This window comes from Oncorhynchus nerka, linkage group LG13 (assembly GCF_034236695.1).
Source record: "Oncorhynchus nerka isolate Pitt River linkage group LG13, Oner_Uvic_2.0, whole genome shotgun sequence".
Classification (NCBI taxonomy): Eukaryota; Metazoa; Chordata; class Actinopteri; order Salmoniformes; family Salmonidae; genus Oncorhynchus; species Oncorhynchus nerka.
In genome coordinates, this window is record NC_088408.1 from 46,694,717 (window position 1) to 46,713,109 (window position 18,393).

At 44.2% G+C, this 18,393-nt stretch overlaps 1 protein-coding gene across 4 annotated transcripts in view; it reads left to right on the plus strand.

Moving 5' to 3' along the window:
• The window catches only part of LOC115139576 (serine/threonine-protein kinase MRCK beta), a 142,137-nt gene that overhangs the window by 60,896 nt on the left and 62,848 nt on the right, over positions 1-18,393 (plus strand). For all 4 annotated transcript variants that reach the window (XM_029677119.2, XM_029677120.2, XM_029677121.2 and 1 more), the window contains 4 exons: positions 2,071-2,271; positions 6,689-6,937; positions 12,347-12,590; positions 12,786-12,905. In XM_029677119.2, coding sequence (XP_029532979.1) covers positions 2,071-2,271; positions 6,689-6,937; positions 12,347-12,590; positions 12,786-12,905 — 814 coding nt within the window. The remainder of the gene's footprint in view (positions 1-2,070; positions 2,272-6,688; positions 6,938-12,346; positions 12,591-12,785; positions 12,906-18,393) is intronic.

Below are 18,393 nucleotides of genomic sequence, written 5' to 3' on the forward strand. Positions count from 1 at the left end.
ATTGACTCTGTACCGGTACCCCCTGTATATAGTCTCATTATTATCCAGTGCCCCTGCACATTGACTCTGTACCGGTACCCCCTATATATAGTCTCATTATTATCCAGTGCCCCTGCACATTGACTCTGTACCGGTACCCCCTGTATATAGTCTCATTATTATCCAGTGCCCCTGCACATTGACTCTGTACCGGTACCCCCTGTATATAGTCTCCACATTGACTCTGTACCGGTACCCCCTATATATAGCCTCCACATTGACTCTGTACCAGTACCCCCTGTATATAGTCTCCACATTGACTCTGTACCGGTACCCCCTATATATAGCCTCCACATTGACTCTGTACCGGTACCCCCTATATATAGCCTCCACATTGACTCTGTACCGGTACCCCCTATATATAGCCTCCACATTGACTCTGTACCGGTACCCCCTGTATATAGTCTCCACATTGACTCTGTACCGGTAACCCCTGTATATAGTCTCATTATTATCCAGTGCCCCTGCACATTGACTCTGTACCGGTACCCCCTATATATAGTCTCATTATTATCCAGTGCCCCTGCACATTGACTCTGTACCGGTACCCCCTGTATATAGTCTCATTATTATCCAGTGCCCCTGCACATTGACTCTGTACCGGTACCCCCTATATATAGTCTCATTATTATCCAGTGCCCCTGCACATTGACTCTGTACCGGTACCCCCTGTATATAGTCTCATTATTATCCAGTGCCCCTGCACATTGACTCTGTACCGGTACCCCCTATATATAGTCTCATTATTATCCAGTGCCCCTGCACATTGACTCTGTACCGGTACCCCCTGTATATAGTCTCATTATTATCCAGTGCCCCTGCACATTGACTCTGTACCGGTACCCCCTGTATATAGTCTCCACATTGACTCTGTACCGGTACCCCCTATATATAGCCTCCACATTGACTCTGTACCAGTACCCCCTGTATATAGTCTCCACATTGACTCTGTACCGGTACCCCCTGTATATAACCTCCACATTGACTCTGTACCGGTACCCCCTGTATATAACCTCCACATTGACTCTGTACCGGTACCCCCTGTATATTTAGCCTCCACATTGACTCTGTACCAGTACCCCCTGTATATAGTCTCCACATTGACTCTGTACCGGTACCCCCTGTATATAACCTCCACATTGACTCTGTACCGGTACCCCCTGTATATAACCTCCACATTGACTCTGTACGGTACCCCCTGTATATAACCTCCACATTGACTCTGTACCGGTACCCCCTGTATATAACCTCCACATTGACTCTGTACGGTACCCCCTGTATATAACCTCCACATTGACTCTGTACGGTACCCCCTGTATATAACCTCCACATTGACTCTGTACGGTACCCCCTGTATATAGCCTCCACATTGACTCTGTACGGTACCCCCTGTATATAACCTCCACATTGACTCTGTACCGGTACCCCCTGTATATAGCCTCCACATTGACTCTGTACCGGTACCCCCTGTATATAACCTCCACATTGACTCTGTACGGTACCCCCTGTATATAGCCTCCACATTGACTCTGTACGGTACCCCCTGTATATAGCCTTGCATGTTATTTTGCTGCTGCTGTTTAATTATTTGTTAACTTTATTTTCTATTTTTTACCAAACACTTTATTTAAAATAATATATATTAACTTAAAGCATTGTTGGTTAATAAGGGCTTGTAAGTTCACTGTAAGGTCTACACACGTACTCTGAAAACAACAGGTAACAGACTAAATTTGATTTTCTTTTAAATGTTTCTAAAAATTGAAATGTTTAAACTTGATGAGGTGCTTGAAGGCCGTAGTGGGTTTTTCAGATTGTATTTGAATATATATATATATCAGAGCAAACACACACTGGGTTTTTAATACTTAAATAGGGTCTCATTATACACACCCAAACCCCTTTGATTTCATCACAGCAGGACCTCTTTACAAGTACAATGTTAAATCGTGCTTCTCTGACAACCTTTCAATTCCACCCCTCATTTGTAGTTCCCTACCTCTCTCCCCCCTCTATCCTCTCCTATTCTAGGTCCAGTCGTCTGTGGCTGTTGGCACTCCGGACTACATTTCCCCTGAGATCCTGCAGGCCATGGAGGACGGCATGGGGAAGTATGGCCCAGAGTGTGACTGGTGGTCCCTGGGGGTCTGTATGTATGAAATGCTCTACGGGGAGACGCCCTTCTATGCAGAGTCACTGGTGGAGACCTACGGCAAGATCATGAATCACGAGGTAAACTTGGAAACTGGCTGACATTTTTTTTAAGTTTAGTTTGTTGTGACAATGTGGTGATGTGAAGCGGAAAGTGGGCCTTCAAAGTCTATGCTTTCACACATTTGTGTCCATTCCTAAAAACAAGGAAAGTAAGCAAGGATAGGATGCCATGCAAGAGAATTGGGTCACAGGTATGTGTAGGGAAATCTGGTATTAGATCTGTGTTTAAGGACCAGCGTGTTGCCTACCTCTGAGTCAGGACAAAGTGAGGGGGCCCTAGTGACTAGCTTGCCACAATCTAGTGAATTTAGCTTGTGTGTGTGTCATTAGCATCCAAACTGCCTTAGTGACAGCTAGCAACTCGCATATGCTTTTCCTGCCTCCTTTTCTGAATCTATTGGCCAGCAATAAGTGCTACATATTCCAAACATTTGATTAATGATTTTTTTTAAACGATTTATTGATTGTTTACTTCCAAATGTACAGTATTTCACCGTGTTTAACATAGTGTTTAACATGATTTTTGAATGACTACCACATCTCTGTATCCCACACATACAATTATCTGTAAGGTCCCTCAGTCGAGCAGTGAATTTCAAACACACATTCAACCATAAAGACCAGGGAGGTTTTTCAATGCCTTGCATAAAGGGCACCTATTGGTTGATGGGTCAATATTAAAAAAAGAAAAAAAAAAGAAGACATTGGATATCCCTTTGAGCATGGTGAAGTTATTAATGACACTGTGGTGTATCAATACACCCAGTTACTACAAAGATCTAGTCATCCTTCCTAACTGTTGCCGGAGAGGAAGGAAACCGCTCAGGGATTTCACCATGAGGCCAATGGTGACTTTAAAACAGTTTGATCAACAGCATTGTAGTTACTCCACAATACCAACCTAATTGACAGTGGGAAAAGAAGAGAGCCTGTACAGAATAAAAAATATTCCAAAACATGCATCCTGTTTGCAGTAAGGCACTAAAGTAATACTCTCAAAAATGTGACAATGCAGTTAACATTCTTCCCTGAATACATTACTGAGGACCACACTCCATATTTTCAAGCATAGTGGCGGATGCATCATGTTATGGGCATGCTTGTAATTGTTCATATGCGGAGTGCCAGAATTGCATAACTGCTAGAATGGCCATGAAGGTCATTCTGACTGTTGATATTTCAATTGTATAAATATTCCATAATAAATCATATGTTGCTAAATAAATGCATTTATTATGTTAAAATAAGTCCTAAGAAACCTGACTGGAAGACAAGTTTCCCACCCAGCTGGCCCATCCAAACTACACCTAAACAATATTGAAACTAATTCCACACATATAATAATAGATGTGGCCTAAAGACAACATTAAATTGACAATAGTCTGATGGGTGACAATTATAAATTGTTGAATAGAGAATGGAGAGACTGATGACCTGCGGAGAATGTATTGATAGCGTGTATTGACAAAGAAGCAAGGAGCTTACCAAATAGCACTCCGTCTATATCGTTCTACAGATGTCCATGCAGGCCAGATGTTTTGATTGCTATACCCTACTAGAAAGAGCAGATTTCAAGGTTTCTGATTAACCTATTTTTGTCTAACAATTGTACAAATTGTCTTAGCGCATAGTTGAAACAACGGCACTCCACGAGTGAAATCCAATTTTGTATTTGAAATGCTGTCTTTTGATGGTTTTACGTACAATGCATTTGGAAAGTATTCATACCCCGTAACTTTTTCCACATTTTGTTACATTACAGCCTTGTTCTAAAATTGATTTAAATTTTTTTTTTTTTTTATCTCATCAATCTACACAAAATGCCACATAATGACAAAATGTCACATTTACATAAGTATTCGAACCCTTTACTAGTACTTTGTTGAAGCACCTTTGGCAGTGACTACAGCCCTGAGTCTTCTTGGGAATGACTCTACAAGCTTCGCACACCTTTATTTGGAGAGTTTCTCCCATTCCTCTCTTTCAACTCTTCCAGCTCTTTCAGGTTGGATGGGGAGCATCGCCGCAACAGCTATTTTCTAGTCTCTCCAGAGATGTTCGATCATGTTCAATTCCGCGCTTTGGCTGGGCCACTCAAGGACATTCAGAGACTTGTCTCGAAGCCACTACTGTGTTGTGTTGGCTGTGTGCTTAGAGTCATTGTCCTGATGGAAGGTGAACCTTCACCCCAGTCTGAGGTCCTGAGTGTTCTCGAGCAGGTTTTCATCAAGGATCTCAATGTACTTTGCGCTGTTTTCCTTTCCCTCGGTCCTGTCTGCCAGTCCCCCGCTGCTGAAAAACATCCCCACAGCATAATGTTGCCACCACCATGCTTCACCGTAGGGACGGTACCAGGTTTCCTCCAGATGTGATGCTCGGCATTCAGGCCAAGAGTTCAATCTTGCTTTCATCAGACCAGGGAATTTTGTTTCTCATGGTCAGAGTCCTTTAGGTGCCTTTTGGCAAACTCCCAAGTGGGCTGTCATGTGCCTTTTTACTGAGGAGTGGCTTCCGTCTGGTCACCCTACCATAAAGGCCTGATTGGTGAAGTGCTGCAGAGATGGTTGTCCTTCTGGAAGGTTCTCCCATCTCAGTGGAACTCTGGATCTCTGTCAGAGTGACCATCGGGTTCTTGGTCACCTTCTTGGACACCTCCCTGACCAAGGTCCTTCTCCCTCGATGGCTCAGTTTGGCTGGGCGGCCAGCTCTAGGACGAGTCTTGGTGGTTCCATACTAATTCCATGTAGGAATGATGGAGGCCACTGTGTTCTTGGGGACCTTCAATGCTGCAGAAATGTTTTGGTACCCTTCCCCAGGTCTGTGCCTCGACACAATCTTGTCTCTGAGCTCTACGGACAATTCCTTCGACCTCATGGCTTGGTTTTTGCTCTGACAGGCACTGTCAACTGTGGGACCTTATATAGATGTGTGCCTTTCCAAATCATGTCCAGTCAATTGAATTTACCACAGGTGGACTCCAATCAAGTTGTAGAAACATCTCATGGATTATCAATGGAAACAGGAAGCACCTGAGCTCAATTTCTAGTCTCATTTCAAAGGGTCTGAATAATTATTTAGATAAGTTATGTATATCTTATTTTTCCAAACATTTCTGAACCTGTTTTTGCTTTGTCATAATGGGGTATTGTGTGTAGATTGAAGGGGGAAAAACATTTAATCAATTTTAGAAAAAGGCTGTAATGTTACAAAATGTGGGAAAGTCGAGGGGTCTGAATACTTTCCGAATGCACTGTATAGCCTACATTAACATAAATTAATGAAATGATGTTCTTTCAAGTATTTACATTTCGTATTCTAATGTTACTAACACCTTCATAAACACAACCAAATGACATTGGCTCGAAGGGGGGGTCCATTTATTTATCAAACTGGTTGGCTATTGGTGTTCCTCGAGGCCCAGCTGTTCTACTGTTAAATATACATATGGTCATTGTGACCTTCATGGTGCTTTGAGGATCAGTTTTTGTAGTTTGTTATATTTGTCTGCTAGTACTGCTAGTGTAAAATACACATATTTAGGGAAGGTGGATTCAAGGTTTTTATTGAAAATGGTCAGATTGGCTGTTTTCTTTTTTAGCAATTCTAGTGTTTAGGATTTGAGTTTTTCAGGATGAAAAGGAAACGGAATGGAGCTAAGCACAGACAAAATCCTACAGGTAAACCTGGTTGTCTGCTTTTCCACCAGAAATCAATTCCCCTCTCAGCAGGACAATAACCTAAAACACCAGGCCAAAATGGTTGTCTATCAATGATCAACAACCATTTTGACAGAGCTTGAACAAAATTTTTTCAATAAAAATGTATACATGTTGCACAATCCATGTGTGGAAAGCTCTGAGAGACGTACCCCGAAAGACTCACAGCTATAATCACTGCCAAAGGTGCTTCTACAAAGTATTGACTCAGGTGTGAATATTTATGTAAATGAGATATTTCTGTATTACATTCTCAATAAATTAGCAAACAATTCTTAAACATGTTTTCACTTTTTCATTATGAGATATTGTGTGGAGGTGGCTGATTTTATATATATTTTTTCTTGATTCATTTTTAGCTCAGGCTGTAACACAACATTTGTTGAGGGGTTTGAATACTTTGTGAAGGCATATATACATGTATATCTCTGTAATTCTGTGGATTTGCCCTTTTCCTGCTGTCTTTCTGACTTTTTCTTTGTAGGTCTCACTGCTGTCCTACTTCTTTTGCCGTTCCTGTGCCTCATTTGGTCAGGCTCCCTTATGTTACTCCCTCTTTCTCTGAACTCGCCTTCATCGCTCCCCCTCTCTCTTTCATCCCCCTCCTGCTTCTTTTGCAGATGTTTATATGTGAGTGTTTAGTGTTATTGTAATGAATGCTATTGACACTATAAAGGAGATTTTAAGTCCTGATTCCTCTCTTCCCTGCTCTCTCACAGGAGCGTTTCCAGTTCCCCTCAAACATCAGCGATGTGTCGGAGGACGCCAAGGACCTGATCTCGCATCTCATCTGCGGCCGCGAGCGCCGCCTGGGCCAGAACGGTATCGGCGACTTCAAGGACCACCCCTTCTTCGCCGGCATCGACTGGGATCACATCCGCTCCACTGAGGCGCCCTACATCCCTGACGTCAGCTCGCCATCTGACACCTCCAACTTCGACGTAGACGACGATATTCTTAAAAACCCGGTGGGTGGACTTGGGGAAACAAGCCATCTAGTTAATGATAACAGAAAAATAGCTAGCAAATGCTACCTAGACTCAAGCTAGCCCGTTAACACAAACTGGAAACAAGCTAGCCCGTTAACACAAACTGGAAACAAGCTAGCCCGTTAACACAAACTGGAAACAAGCTAGCCCGTTAACACAAACTGGAAACTAGCTAGCCCGTTAACACAAACTGGAAACTAGCTAGCCCGTTAACACAAACTGGAAACTAGCTAGCCCGTTAACACAAACTGGAAACTAGCTAGCCCGTTAACACAAACTGGAACCTAGCTAGCCCGTTAACACAAACTGGAAACTAGCTAGCCCGTTAACACAAACTGGAAACTAGCTAGCCCGTTAACACAAACTGGAAACTAGCTAGCCAGTTAACACAAACTGGAAACTAGCTAGCCCGTTAACACAAACTGGAAACTAGCTAGCCCGTTAACACAAACTGGAAACTAGCTAGCCCGTTAACACAAACTGGAAACTAGCTAGCCCGTTAACACAAACTGGAAACTAGCTAGCCCGTTAACACAAACTGGAAAATAGCTAGCTCGTTAACACAAACTGGAAACTAGCTAGCTCGTTAACACAAACTGGAAACTAGCTTGTTATGGGTGTAAGATGGCACAGTGATGCCATCTGGTGGTAAATGTTAATTACTGCAACTCTAGTGTTTTACTGGTGTGCTTGAGATACCCGGATGTATTGCAATGTACTGAACAAGACTGGTTACCTGCATCACTGCCTCTATCTAGTCATTTAACATTCAAACATGGTGTCGGATAACTAACCTTGCTTTCTGCAAATTAGTCACCTGTTCTGGTTTACCAAAAAAATGCTTATTTGAGTAAAACTTCACCGGAATTGGCCTTTAGCTTCAGTGTTGTTAGCACCGGTTAGACATGACAGCGAACATTCCCCCTCCCGCCGTTATGAAGCTCAGCGGGGATTGGAGCACGAACTGGGATACTTTTAAAGGTGAATTAGAGGACTATGCGCTAGCAACGGGACTTGTGGAAAAGGACGATGAGGTAGTGGCTGCCACTTTGAGGACTACAATGGGAACTGAATGCCGACACGTATATACAAACACAACCTGAACCTGACAGCAGCTCAGCAAGGTAACGCTACAGCTATTCTTGATGCTCTTGAACATTACTTTAAGCCAGCAAAGAACGTTATCTACGAGCGTTATGTTTTCGGGTATTGCAAACAGGAGAACGGGGAGTCCATTGACAGCTTTGTCAAGGGAAAAGGCAGCTTATGGTGCTTTAAGAGATGAACACATCAGAGATAAGATTGTGCTTGGCCTAACTGATGAGGGCACCCGCAGACGTTTGCTGACAGAACGTGACCTGATGCTGGTCTTGGCAGTGGAGACATGCCCTGCAGCAGAGCTTACTGATATACGGATACGGTCCATGGAGCTAGAAAGGCAACATATGGACAATGTCAATGATACATTCAGGCAGCCAGTAAAGAAATCCCCCTTTGCCACAGCTAATGCTAATACTACAGCCAACTCTGCTGTAGACAACCCCAATACATGCCGATATTGTGGCATTTCTCATGGACGAGGAAAAGAACACTGCCCAGCCTATGGAAAAATATGCAAATCCTGTGGTACAGCTAATCACTTCGCAAGGGTCTGCATGAAAAGCAAGAGAAAGGAGGGTAACGTGCACTCCATGGAAACAAACACAGATGAAGGGAACGACAGCACAGAGGATGTACATGCTAGCGAGTGCATAGGGGCAGTGAGGGAAAAAGGACAAAAGTGGTTTGTCACTCTGCTACTTAATAATAAACCACAGCAATGCCAGATAGATTCAGGGGCCACATGTAACGTTATGAGCCTTAAAGATAAAAGGAGGCTTGCACCCAGAGACAAACTCACACAGAGTAGCACCAAGCTGAAACTGTATTCAGGCCAGTTCATGACCTCTTTAGGCCTGTTTGTGACAGTGTGTTTTACGTGGCCAGAAACACACCCTTGAGTTTGAAATAGTTGAGGCTAGTCAACAGCCATTACTGTCAGGTTCTACATGCGAGCGCCTTGGGCTTATTAACTTTACCATCCCAGCTGATCTTAACATTCTAGACAAAGTCCAGGCTGGGCCCCTGAGCAAGGAGACACTCCTAAGCAAGTACCATGATGTCTTCAACGCACCGGTCGAGTCAGTTCCCGGGGAAGTCCACTTTGAGTTGGACGCAGCAATCCAGCAATGTACCAGTGGCCATGAAAGCAGCTACGAAGGCTCAGCTTAACAAACACGAAGCAGATGGCCACATCATACCCGTCAGCCTACAGACTAGTTAAGTAATATGGTAATCGTCAAGAAACCAGATAAGCTACGGATATGCATTGATCCTAAACGCCTCAACCGGGCTCTGCGGCGTTCACATTACATTATGCCCACGTTGGAGGGTGTTCTTTACAAGCTCCCAAAGGCCAGAATCTTCACGCTCGTGGACACCAGAGATGCCTTCCTGCAGTGCAAGCTCGACGAGCCCAGCAGCTACATGACCACCTTTTGGACACCCTGGGGCAAGAAGAGGTGGTTGAAGCTTCCGTTTGGTGTCTCCGTGGCTCCAGAGGTGTATCAGCGGAAACAGCATGAGCTGTTGATGAGACTCAGTGGCGTGGAACCCATAGCAGATGACATCGTCGTAGTGGGCTGTGGGAACAGTGATGAGGAGGCAGAATGTGACCATGACGCCAAGCTGCTGGCCCTGATGGTCAGATGCAGACAGGTCAAGCTAAGGCTAAGCATAAAAAAGCTTCAGTTTAAAGTGCCAGAGGTCCGCTTTCATGGGCACATCTTGTCCTCCACTGGATTGAAGGCGGATCCTGAAAAAGTGAAGGCTGTCTTGGAAATGCCCCACCCATCTGAAGGGAGTGCAGCGCTTCTTCGGATATGTCACCTACCTGGCCAAGTTCCTACCGCGGCTCTCTGAGGTGTGTGAGCCACTAAGGAGGCTCATGGACAAGGACAGCATCTGGCATTGGCTCCCAAAACATGACGCAGCGGTGAGGGAAATAAAACAACTGGTCACCCAGACACCTGTACTGTGATACTACGATGTGTCAAAACCTGTCACGATTCAGAGTGACACAAGCCAGTATGGACTTGGCTGTTGCCTCATGCAGGAGGGCCAGCCTGTGGCATTCGCCTCTAGGGCACTCCAACAGAGCAGAACTATGCCCAGATAGAGGAGTGTTACAGCGTTGTGTTTAAATTCCACCACTACTTGTACGGGCGCGACAACATTACCGCAGAGACAGATCACAAGCACCTTATTGCTATATTCAGCAAGCCTCTACTGAATGCCCCGAAATGACTGCAGAGCATGCTACTGGCCCTACAAAACTACAACCTCAAGGTGGTGTATAAGCCAGGGCCAGAGATGTATGTGAGTGACACGCTCAGCAGGGCTACTGCATCAGGCACTCGCACACGGCTCCATTCATGAACAACACGCCGTGTGCTGCTTACAAACAGAGCAAGTGGATGTTGAACACATCAACCAGGCTGACTACCTCAATGTTACGGACCAGCGCCTTATACAAATCAGACAGCACACAGACGGGGACGAGCAACTCCAGGCATTGAGGTCTTTGATTCTGATGGCCTTACTGCAAGGAAGAAACTTCTCTAGCCGTCAGAGAATATTGGCCAGTCAAAGAGGAGCTCAGTGTTCAAAACTGAGTAATTGTCAGAGAGTCATTATTCCCCAGTCTCTGCGCCCTGAGATGTTGGCGCGTGTGCACTCGAGTCGCATTGGAGGTGAGGCCTGTCACAGACCAGCACGTGACACACTGTATTGGCCAGGAATGCAGAGTGAAATCAGACTGTCAGTAAATGCACAATCTGCAATGAATATGCCATTGAGCAACAGAGAGCGAGACGATGATGTCACACAAGCTACCGATGCGCCCCTGGCAGAGAGTAAGTCTAGATCTCTTCCAGCACAGTGGCAAAGACTTTCTGCTGGTAGTCGATCATTACTCAGGCTTCTGGGAGATTGACCTCCCCGACCTCTCAGCAGAGACAATGATCAAACGCTGCAAGGCTCAGTTTGCCCGCTATGGCCAGCCAGATAGGGTAATTTCATACAATGGACCCCAAGTTGAGTTCCGAAAATTTCCTGCAGAATGGGAATTCGAGCACGTCACTTCATCACCACGGCACCCAAAAGCAGCTCTGCCAGTAGCCAGCACTCTCCTTGAGCCATGTGTGGTGACAGACATGCTGGTGAAGCTACGTCACAGAAGACAGGTCTCCAAGTTCATCTACGACAAATCAGCAAAAGACTTACCTGAGCTCAGGGTGGTTGAAACGGTGCGAATGAAGCCACTGCCAGGGGACCGGACAGGCCTCTGGAGACTCGGATCCTTTGTACAGAAAGTGGCACCACGCTCTATTATTTGGTCGAAGTGAATGGATCACTGATCCGTCGTACCAGGGTTTACCTTCGGATTGCTGAGCCAGCACCTACTCAGAACCCCGATGGTCAAAGGGGTCGCATGACGAAAGACGGAACCCCAGCAAGTCACATGGGGACTGAGGGACTGGGCGAAGAGCCAGGGGATCACAGGTCGGCCGTTCCCTCGCCCATCAATACTCCCCTTAAACAGTCAGGTGACACGCCTTTTCGGGGACCCGCAGTCCTCGCAGACAAGCCCCCTGCCTTTTCACACTGCGGGCGTCTTTCCCAGCCACCAAAAATACTTAATCTGTAGGTTTCCCATTTGGGATTGTTGACACAGAGATAAAAGTGAAAAGAGTATCAAAATGTGTTAAGTTGTTACCTGAAAAAAATACAAAAAGAACCTACACTGTTCATGTTGGAAATTATTACTAGGTTTGTTTTGTTAGTGAATTGACAGCTCCTGTCCTATTTTATAAAAGGCAAGATGTTATGGGTGTAAGATGGCACAGTGATGCCATCTGGTGGTAAATGTTAATTACTGCAACTCCAGTGTTTTACCGGTGTGCTTGAGATACCCGGATGTATTGCAATGTACTGAACAAGACTGGTTACTCGCATCAATGCCTCTGTCTCGTCATTTAACATTCAAACAGAGCTAGCTAATTAATGCTAACTAGAAACAAGCTAGATCGTTAACACTAAATGGAAAGGAGCTAGCTAATTAATGCTAACTGGAAACGAGCTAGCCTGCCAAGCTAAAGTGAATGAACTCTATTTCACTGATTGGCCAGCGAAAGACACTCAGTTACAGTCCCAGGTCCCTGGTTAAGAATGAAAACCATAAGTGGTTTTGTCCTCCACGACCTCAGTAGTTTAATTACCTCTTCCCTTGGTCAGTTTGGCTGTTCGACTCGACCCGATTTCTCTTTCTTTCTCTCTCCTACCCAACAGGACATTGGCCCTCCAGTTACGCTCACAGGCTTCACTGGCCAGCACCTGCCCTTCGTGGGCTTCACTTACACCACGGACAGCTGCTTCTCGGACTGTGGCAGCGTCAACAGGGCCGGACTGTCCGACGGGGGCTCCCAGGAGGGCGGTCCCAGGGACCAGGAGAGGGAGCTGGGGGTTGAGGTTTTCGAGAGGAGGATCCGCCGGCTGGAGCAGGAGAAGCAGGAGCTGAGTCGCAAGCTGCAGGGTGAGAGGGCAAAAAGAAACACACACACACACAGATCGCATGCGTAGACACACACACCAGCGAGGCCAGGAGAAACACTCACACAGCATGCACACACAGACAACCTTGATACACACCCTTAGTGTCCCACAGTTTAAAGTGGACATGACTTCTGACCCTTGACCTGTGTTTCTTGCCCCCTATGACCCCCTCCAGAGTCCACTCAGGCTGTGCAGTCTCTCCACGGGCCAGGCCGCGGTGCCTGCACCCAGGGCCGAGACAAGGAGATGAAGAAGCTCAATGAAGAGATTGAGAGGCTCAAGAAGAAACTTGCAGGTCAGTGTCTCTCAATGTAACCCAATCTGGCAACCCAATGTCATTGACTAGCAACTCAACATTCTCTGGGCGTTGAAATCAGGCCTGGCTGGAACACAAAGGTCAAATACCTGAAAGTGTTTGATGTGCCCTTGGTTTACTTTTGGGGCTATTCCTGGGAAAAAAACGTAGTGTTCTGACCCAAAAGGTTTTCTTCAGGAGAATCTACCAAGATGGATACCATTGCTACAAGGGAGGAAGATTGAAATTCAACGGGCACACCGAATCTACAGTGGCAGTAATAACCATAGCCGTCCCCGCACCCTCATATTCTGCCTGTTAACAAATGAGGACCGAGTGGATATTCTGCGGTGAACCAGAGCCCTGGAGAACCCACCAAGACATGGGAGATCCAATCTGGCACTCTACCCAGAATACAACAATGAAACTGAAGAGGAAATCCTTCGACAATGACAAATGACAGCAAGAGGACTTCACCCGTTCCTAATATACACAGCCATCCTGAAGATCAGGAAACGAGTTTAGGAACACTCCAGTATTTTCCATAATGTGAAAGAGGCATAGGCATGCCTTGCAGTTGAGGGCAACTACTAAAGAAGGACCCTGCTTATCGCCCCCCCAATTCTTCCAGATTCTCCCCATGGCAAATTAAAGAAACAGATAACCACGGCCCCCCTCCTTCCTTGGATACCCCATCGCATGAAAGGTAATCTTAACTAGTAAGATGGACACAACTAATGCTAAGCTAACTAGCTAACGTCACCCATGTTTATTTGTTATTCAGTGACATAATGTAGTTTATTTGGTATGAGGGGCCTGGTGGATTTGTTAACAGGGCTGTTGGCATGCTGGTTATATGGCTAAGATGCAGCTGGCTGGCACATGGCTCTCTAGCTGAGTTGGCTAGCTTGCTAGGTTAGCTGGCTGGCAAGTGGTTCGCTAGCTGAGTTGGCTGGCTAGGTTAGCTGACTGGCACGTGGTTCGCTAGCTAAGTTGGCTGGCTGGCTAGGTTAGCTGACTGGCACGTGGCTTGCTAGCTGAGTTGGCTAGCTTGCTAGGTTAGCTGACTGGCACGTGGCTTGCTAGCTGAGTTGGCTAGCTGCCTAGGTTAGTTGGCTGGCACGTGGCTCGCTAGCTGAGTTGGTTAGCTGGCTAGGTTAGCTTGCTGGCACGTGGCTCTCCTAGCTGGCTGGCTCGTGGTTCGCTTGCTGGCTCGTGGTTCGCTTGCTGAGTTGGCTAGCTGGCTAGGTTAGCTGGCTGGCACATGGTCGCTGGCTGGCTAGGTTAGCTGGCTGGATAATTATTGGGTTCAGGCTGCAAACTGTAGCTGGCTAAAATATTTAGTCGTCAGTAAAGCAGTCCTGGTGTAGGGTAAACATTATGGGGATTGACTTTCAGAGCACTCAGCTTGGTATGAACGTGTTCTGTGAAAAGTAATTTTGCCACGTATTCATGTCATGTTGGATAAAAACAAGTGGCTGACAGAATGGCACTGGACATGGGATGTGTGTCGCTGTTTGGGAACCTCATGATGTTAGCAAATTTGAGTTCCTACCAGCCAAAGAGAGCAGTTGACGCTATAGACTTCCTCTCTTGTGGGTGGTTACTGTTTCTATTATTGTTAAAAACCTGAGTTTGTTCAAATATATATAATGGTGCACAAATATATTTTTTCGTCTATATTGAAGTAGGTGTTTTTTAAATTGAATTTCTTGTTTATTTTGTCATACACACATCCATAAATATTATAGGACTAAGGTTTTAAATGAACCGTGAGCTCACCGTAATGTCGTTAAATTCCCATGGTTTGAACTCTGCTATCAAGTGTACCAAATGCTTAGAATACATCGGACGCAAAAAGATTGTCTATATATAGATTCCAAAACAGGTACTATAAATGTGTTGCTCAGTCCTCAGCCACTAACAAAATCAAAGGGGTTTTCATATTATTTGATAGAAAACTACGTGTTCAGATTGTGGGTTCTGATAATGACGATGCAGGACATTTTGTATTTGTAACTACGGTTATAAATCACACTAAGATGTGTTTCGCCTCAATCTACTGTCCAAACTTACCTGATTCTATTGTCCTTAGTTCTATTTTTAAGACTTTCAGAATACCAACTTGTTGTGGGAGGAGATCTTAATCACGTATGTAATTCTCAGATAGGTCTCATGTTTCATCTCACTCTCAAGCTGGTCAGGCCTCTGGTGATCTCATTTGCTGCTAATATTTTAGACACCTGACATCTAAGGAATTTGACTGTCAAAGATGCTACTTTTTTTTTCTTCAAGACATAATACATTTTCACGGATAGACTACATATGTGACAACCTATATAAACGGGTGTATTCAGACAACCAAGCTGCTCCCCGTTGTCATTTCTGACTATGGAGCTGTCCTCTATAGTACCTTACTTGACAGCTCTAAGCAGAAAGGTACCTACCAGAAGATGGAGCATTGCTGCAGAATAAGGCTTTTTTGACACAAATTTCAGCAAAGTTGACATTTTTATTGTTTAATACAGATACAGCCACATCCCCCTCAGTTACTTTGGGAGGGGACAAAATGTTTAAGGGGAAACTGTAGCTCGTTTCCCTCAGATCTTAATTTAACTCGCAGTAAAAATTTAAAAAAGTAGTAGATCTGGAAAAACAGATTGCTCTGGTTGAAAATGAGCAAAAACAAAAATGTACAGAGCAAAAGGGGAAGATTTTTTACATGATTAAAAGATGGTTAGAACACTTTACTGCAATCTAAAGAAGAGTTTATAATGCATCGCGCAAGATTAACATACTATTCTAAGGGGGAGAAAGCTAGTCGTTTTTTGGATGCAAGGCTTAAGCAAAATTAGGCATTTTCTGGTATCAATACAATTCAAACACCATCTGGTAAGATGTCACATGACCTGGCAGAAATGAATAATACATTTAGGCAGTTTTATTCCCAATTATATACCTTTTGAGGTGGACCCTGATCATAGTAAGATGACACACTTCTTATCATCATTGGACTTTCCCAAACTCCACAGAAAGCAATCTGGAATCCTTGATTCCCCACGTACTCTTGAAGAACTCAGGAGTGCATTAACATCTATGAAAAGAGGCAAATCACCAGGACTTGGTTTCCCTCCTGAGCTGTTTCTTGATATATGGTACTAATTCTTGGTTCTATCAATCATGCATTCAAATATGGAGAATTCCATAGAGACCTCACTGATTGTGGTTTGTTTATTTATTTTTTAAATGCAAAATCTCCCATAGACTGTAAAAGTTATAGGCCCTCAAGCCTTAATACAACAAAGCACAAGCTGTTTGCAAAGGTACTTGCCATCAGATTGGAACTGCTTGTTGGAAATCTAATTGGTGATTATCAAACTGGGTTTATAAAGGTTCGTTTAGCCTCAGACAATATTAGACGTCTATTCCACATCATAAATGAGTCCAAAAATGACCCAGTCCCTGCTGCACTTTTTAGTTTGGATGCAGAAAAAGCCTTTGATAGGCTAGAATGGAACTATTTATGGTGTGTTTCGGAGGCCTTTGGTTTTGGTAAAGGATTTATCTCCCATGTTAAAAACATTGTATTCATGCGTCCCAAGGAGTTGTGCATACAGGAAAAATTATATCTAAGACTTTCTGTTTACAACGTTCCACAAAACAAGGATGTCCGTTATCACCAACGCTCTTTGCACCATCTTTGGAACCCCTTGCTCAAGTGATTAGATTCAACTTATTTCACCCATCAATATTAAAGGTAGCATAAAGTCTCACTCTGCCGATCACACCTTATTGTATTTCTTAGACATCTCAATTTCTCTTTCACTGATTCTAAAAGTATTTACTATTTTCAGTTAATTCTCTGGATATCAAATAAACTGGGGAAAAATCTATACTGGTGCCCCTTAATTGCCCTGCGAAATTGCTTACTTTGCTTGCTACATATCCAGTGCAGTGGCATGAGGCAGACTTTATTTATTTGGACATATGCATACCCACCAAAATTTCTCAAGTTTGCAGAATGAACTATGTCAAACTAAAAGAGGAGATCACCTCTGATTTGCAGAGAGGGTTCTCTCTTATCTCATTACAAGGTAGGATTGCTATAGCAAAAATGAACGTACTCAGTCGACAACATTTTATTTTCTCTGTGCTGCCTGTACCACTTCCGCCAAAATACATTGAGGAATTGAAGTCAATGACCTCAGTTTATTTGGAATAATAAAAAGCCACACATTCGATATGATACTCTTATGCAGTTAAAGGGAATAGGAGGCTTGTCTCTTCCACGTTACAAATTATATTACTTGTCTTTACAAATAAAATCCTTGAGTATGGTCCGATGATTCTATTGCAGCTTCTTGTAGAGGCATGGAGGCACTTGTTGCACCGCATAGACTTACAGTGAAGGTTCTTCCGGTATCAAGGTCAAAACAGCATTCATAAAATTTGGTTCAATTATTTCCAACTCATTACAAGTATGGTACTACGCTGATGAACATATAGGCAACACTAAGACGTTCTGTGAACCTTCTCCTATATGACATAACCTGCTGACAAACAATAAGCCTTTTGTGTACCCATTGTAGACGGATAAGAGTGTGCATACGCTGTGATGTATAATGATAAGGGACTGATGCCTTTCCAGGACCTCAAACAAATGTATTCACTTCCAGGCTTTTCATGGTTCCTTTACTTTACTTTACAGTTAAGATCTTTGTTAAAAGCTTATGGTGTACCATGGGATGCCCCGTTAACATCCCACATAATGCTTACATGGATAGACCCTTCATTAACATCTAAAATGGTCTCTGATACTTATGATTGGCTGCTGTCTGTTAACATCCCACATAATGCTTACATGGATAGACCTTTCATTAACATCTAAAATGGTCTCTGATACGTATGATTGGCTGCTGTCTGTTAAATGCTTTACATTGGGTGTCACTAGTATGGAACTGTGAAATGCAGGGACTGGGACACAACCTGAACTGAGATATCATTTGGGAGAATGTATTTGTTTCCTCTAAAAACCCAGCACACCAGCTTATACATAGAAGTTATGGAACCCCATTTAGACGTTTTTAAGATTAAGCTGATTCCTACTCCAATATGTGATAGATGACATATGAATGCTGTTGGAACACCACTAATGCACATGTTTTGGGAATGTCCTGTGGGGTCCCAGTTCTGGTCACATGTTTTGGGAATGTCCTGTGGGGTCCCAGTTCTGGTCACATGTTTTGGGAATGTCCTGTGGGGTCCCAGTTCTGGTCACATGTTTTGGGAATGTCCCGTGGGGTCCCAGTTCTGGTCACATGTTTTGGGAATGTCCCGTGGGGTCCCAGTTCTGGTCACATGTTTTGGGAATGTCCCGTGGGGTCCCAGTTCTGGTCACATGTTTTGGGAATGTCCCGTGGGGTCCCAGTTCTGGTCACATGTTTCAGATTTCCTTACAAAATGATGGGTTTCCCTGTGAACAAAGATG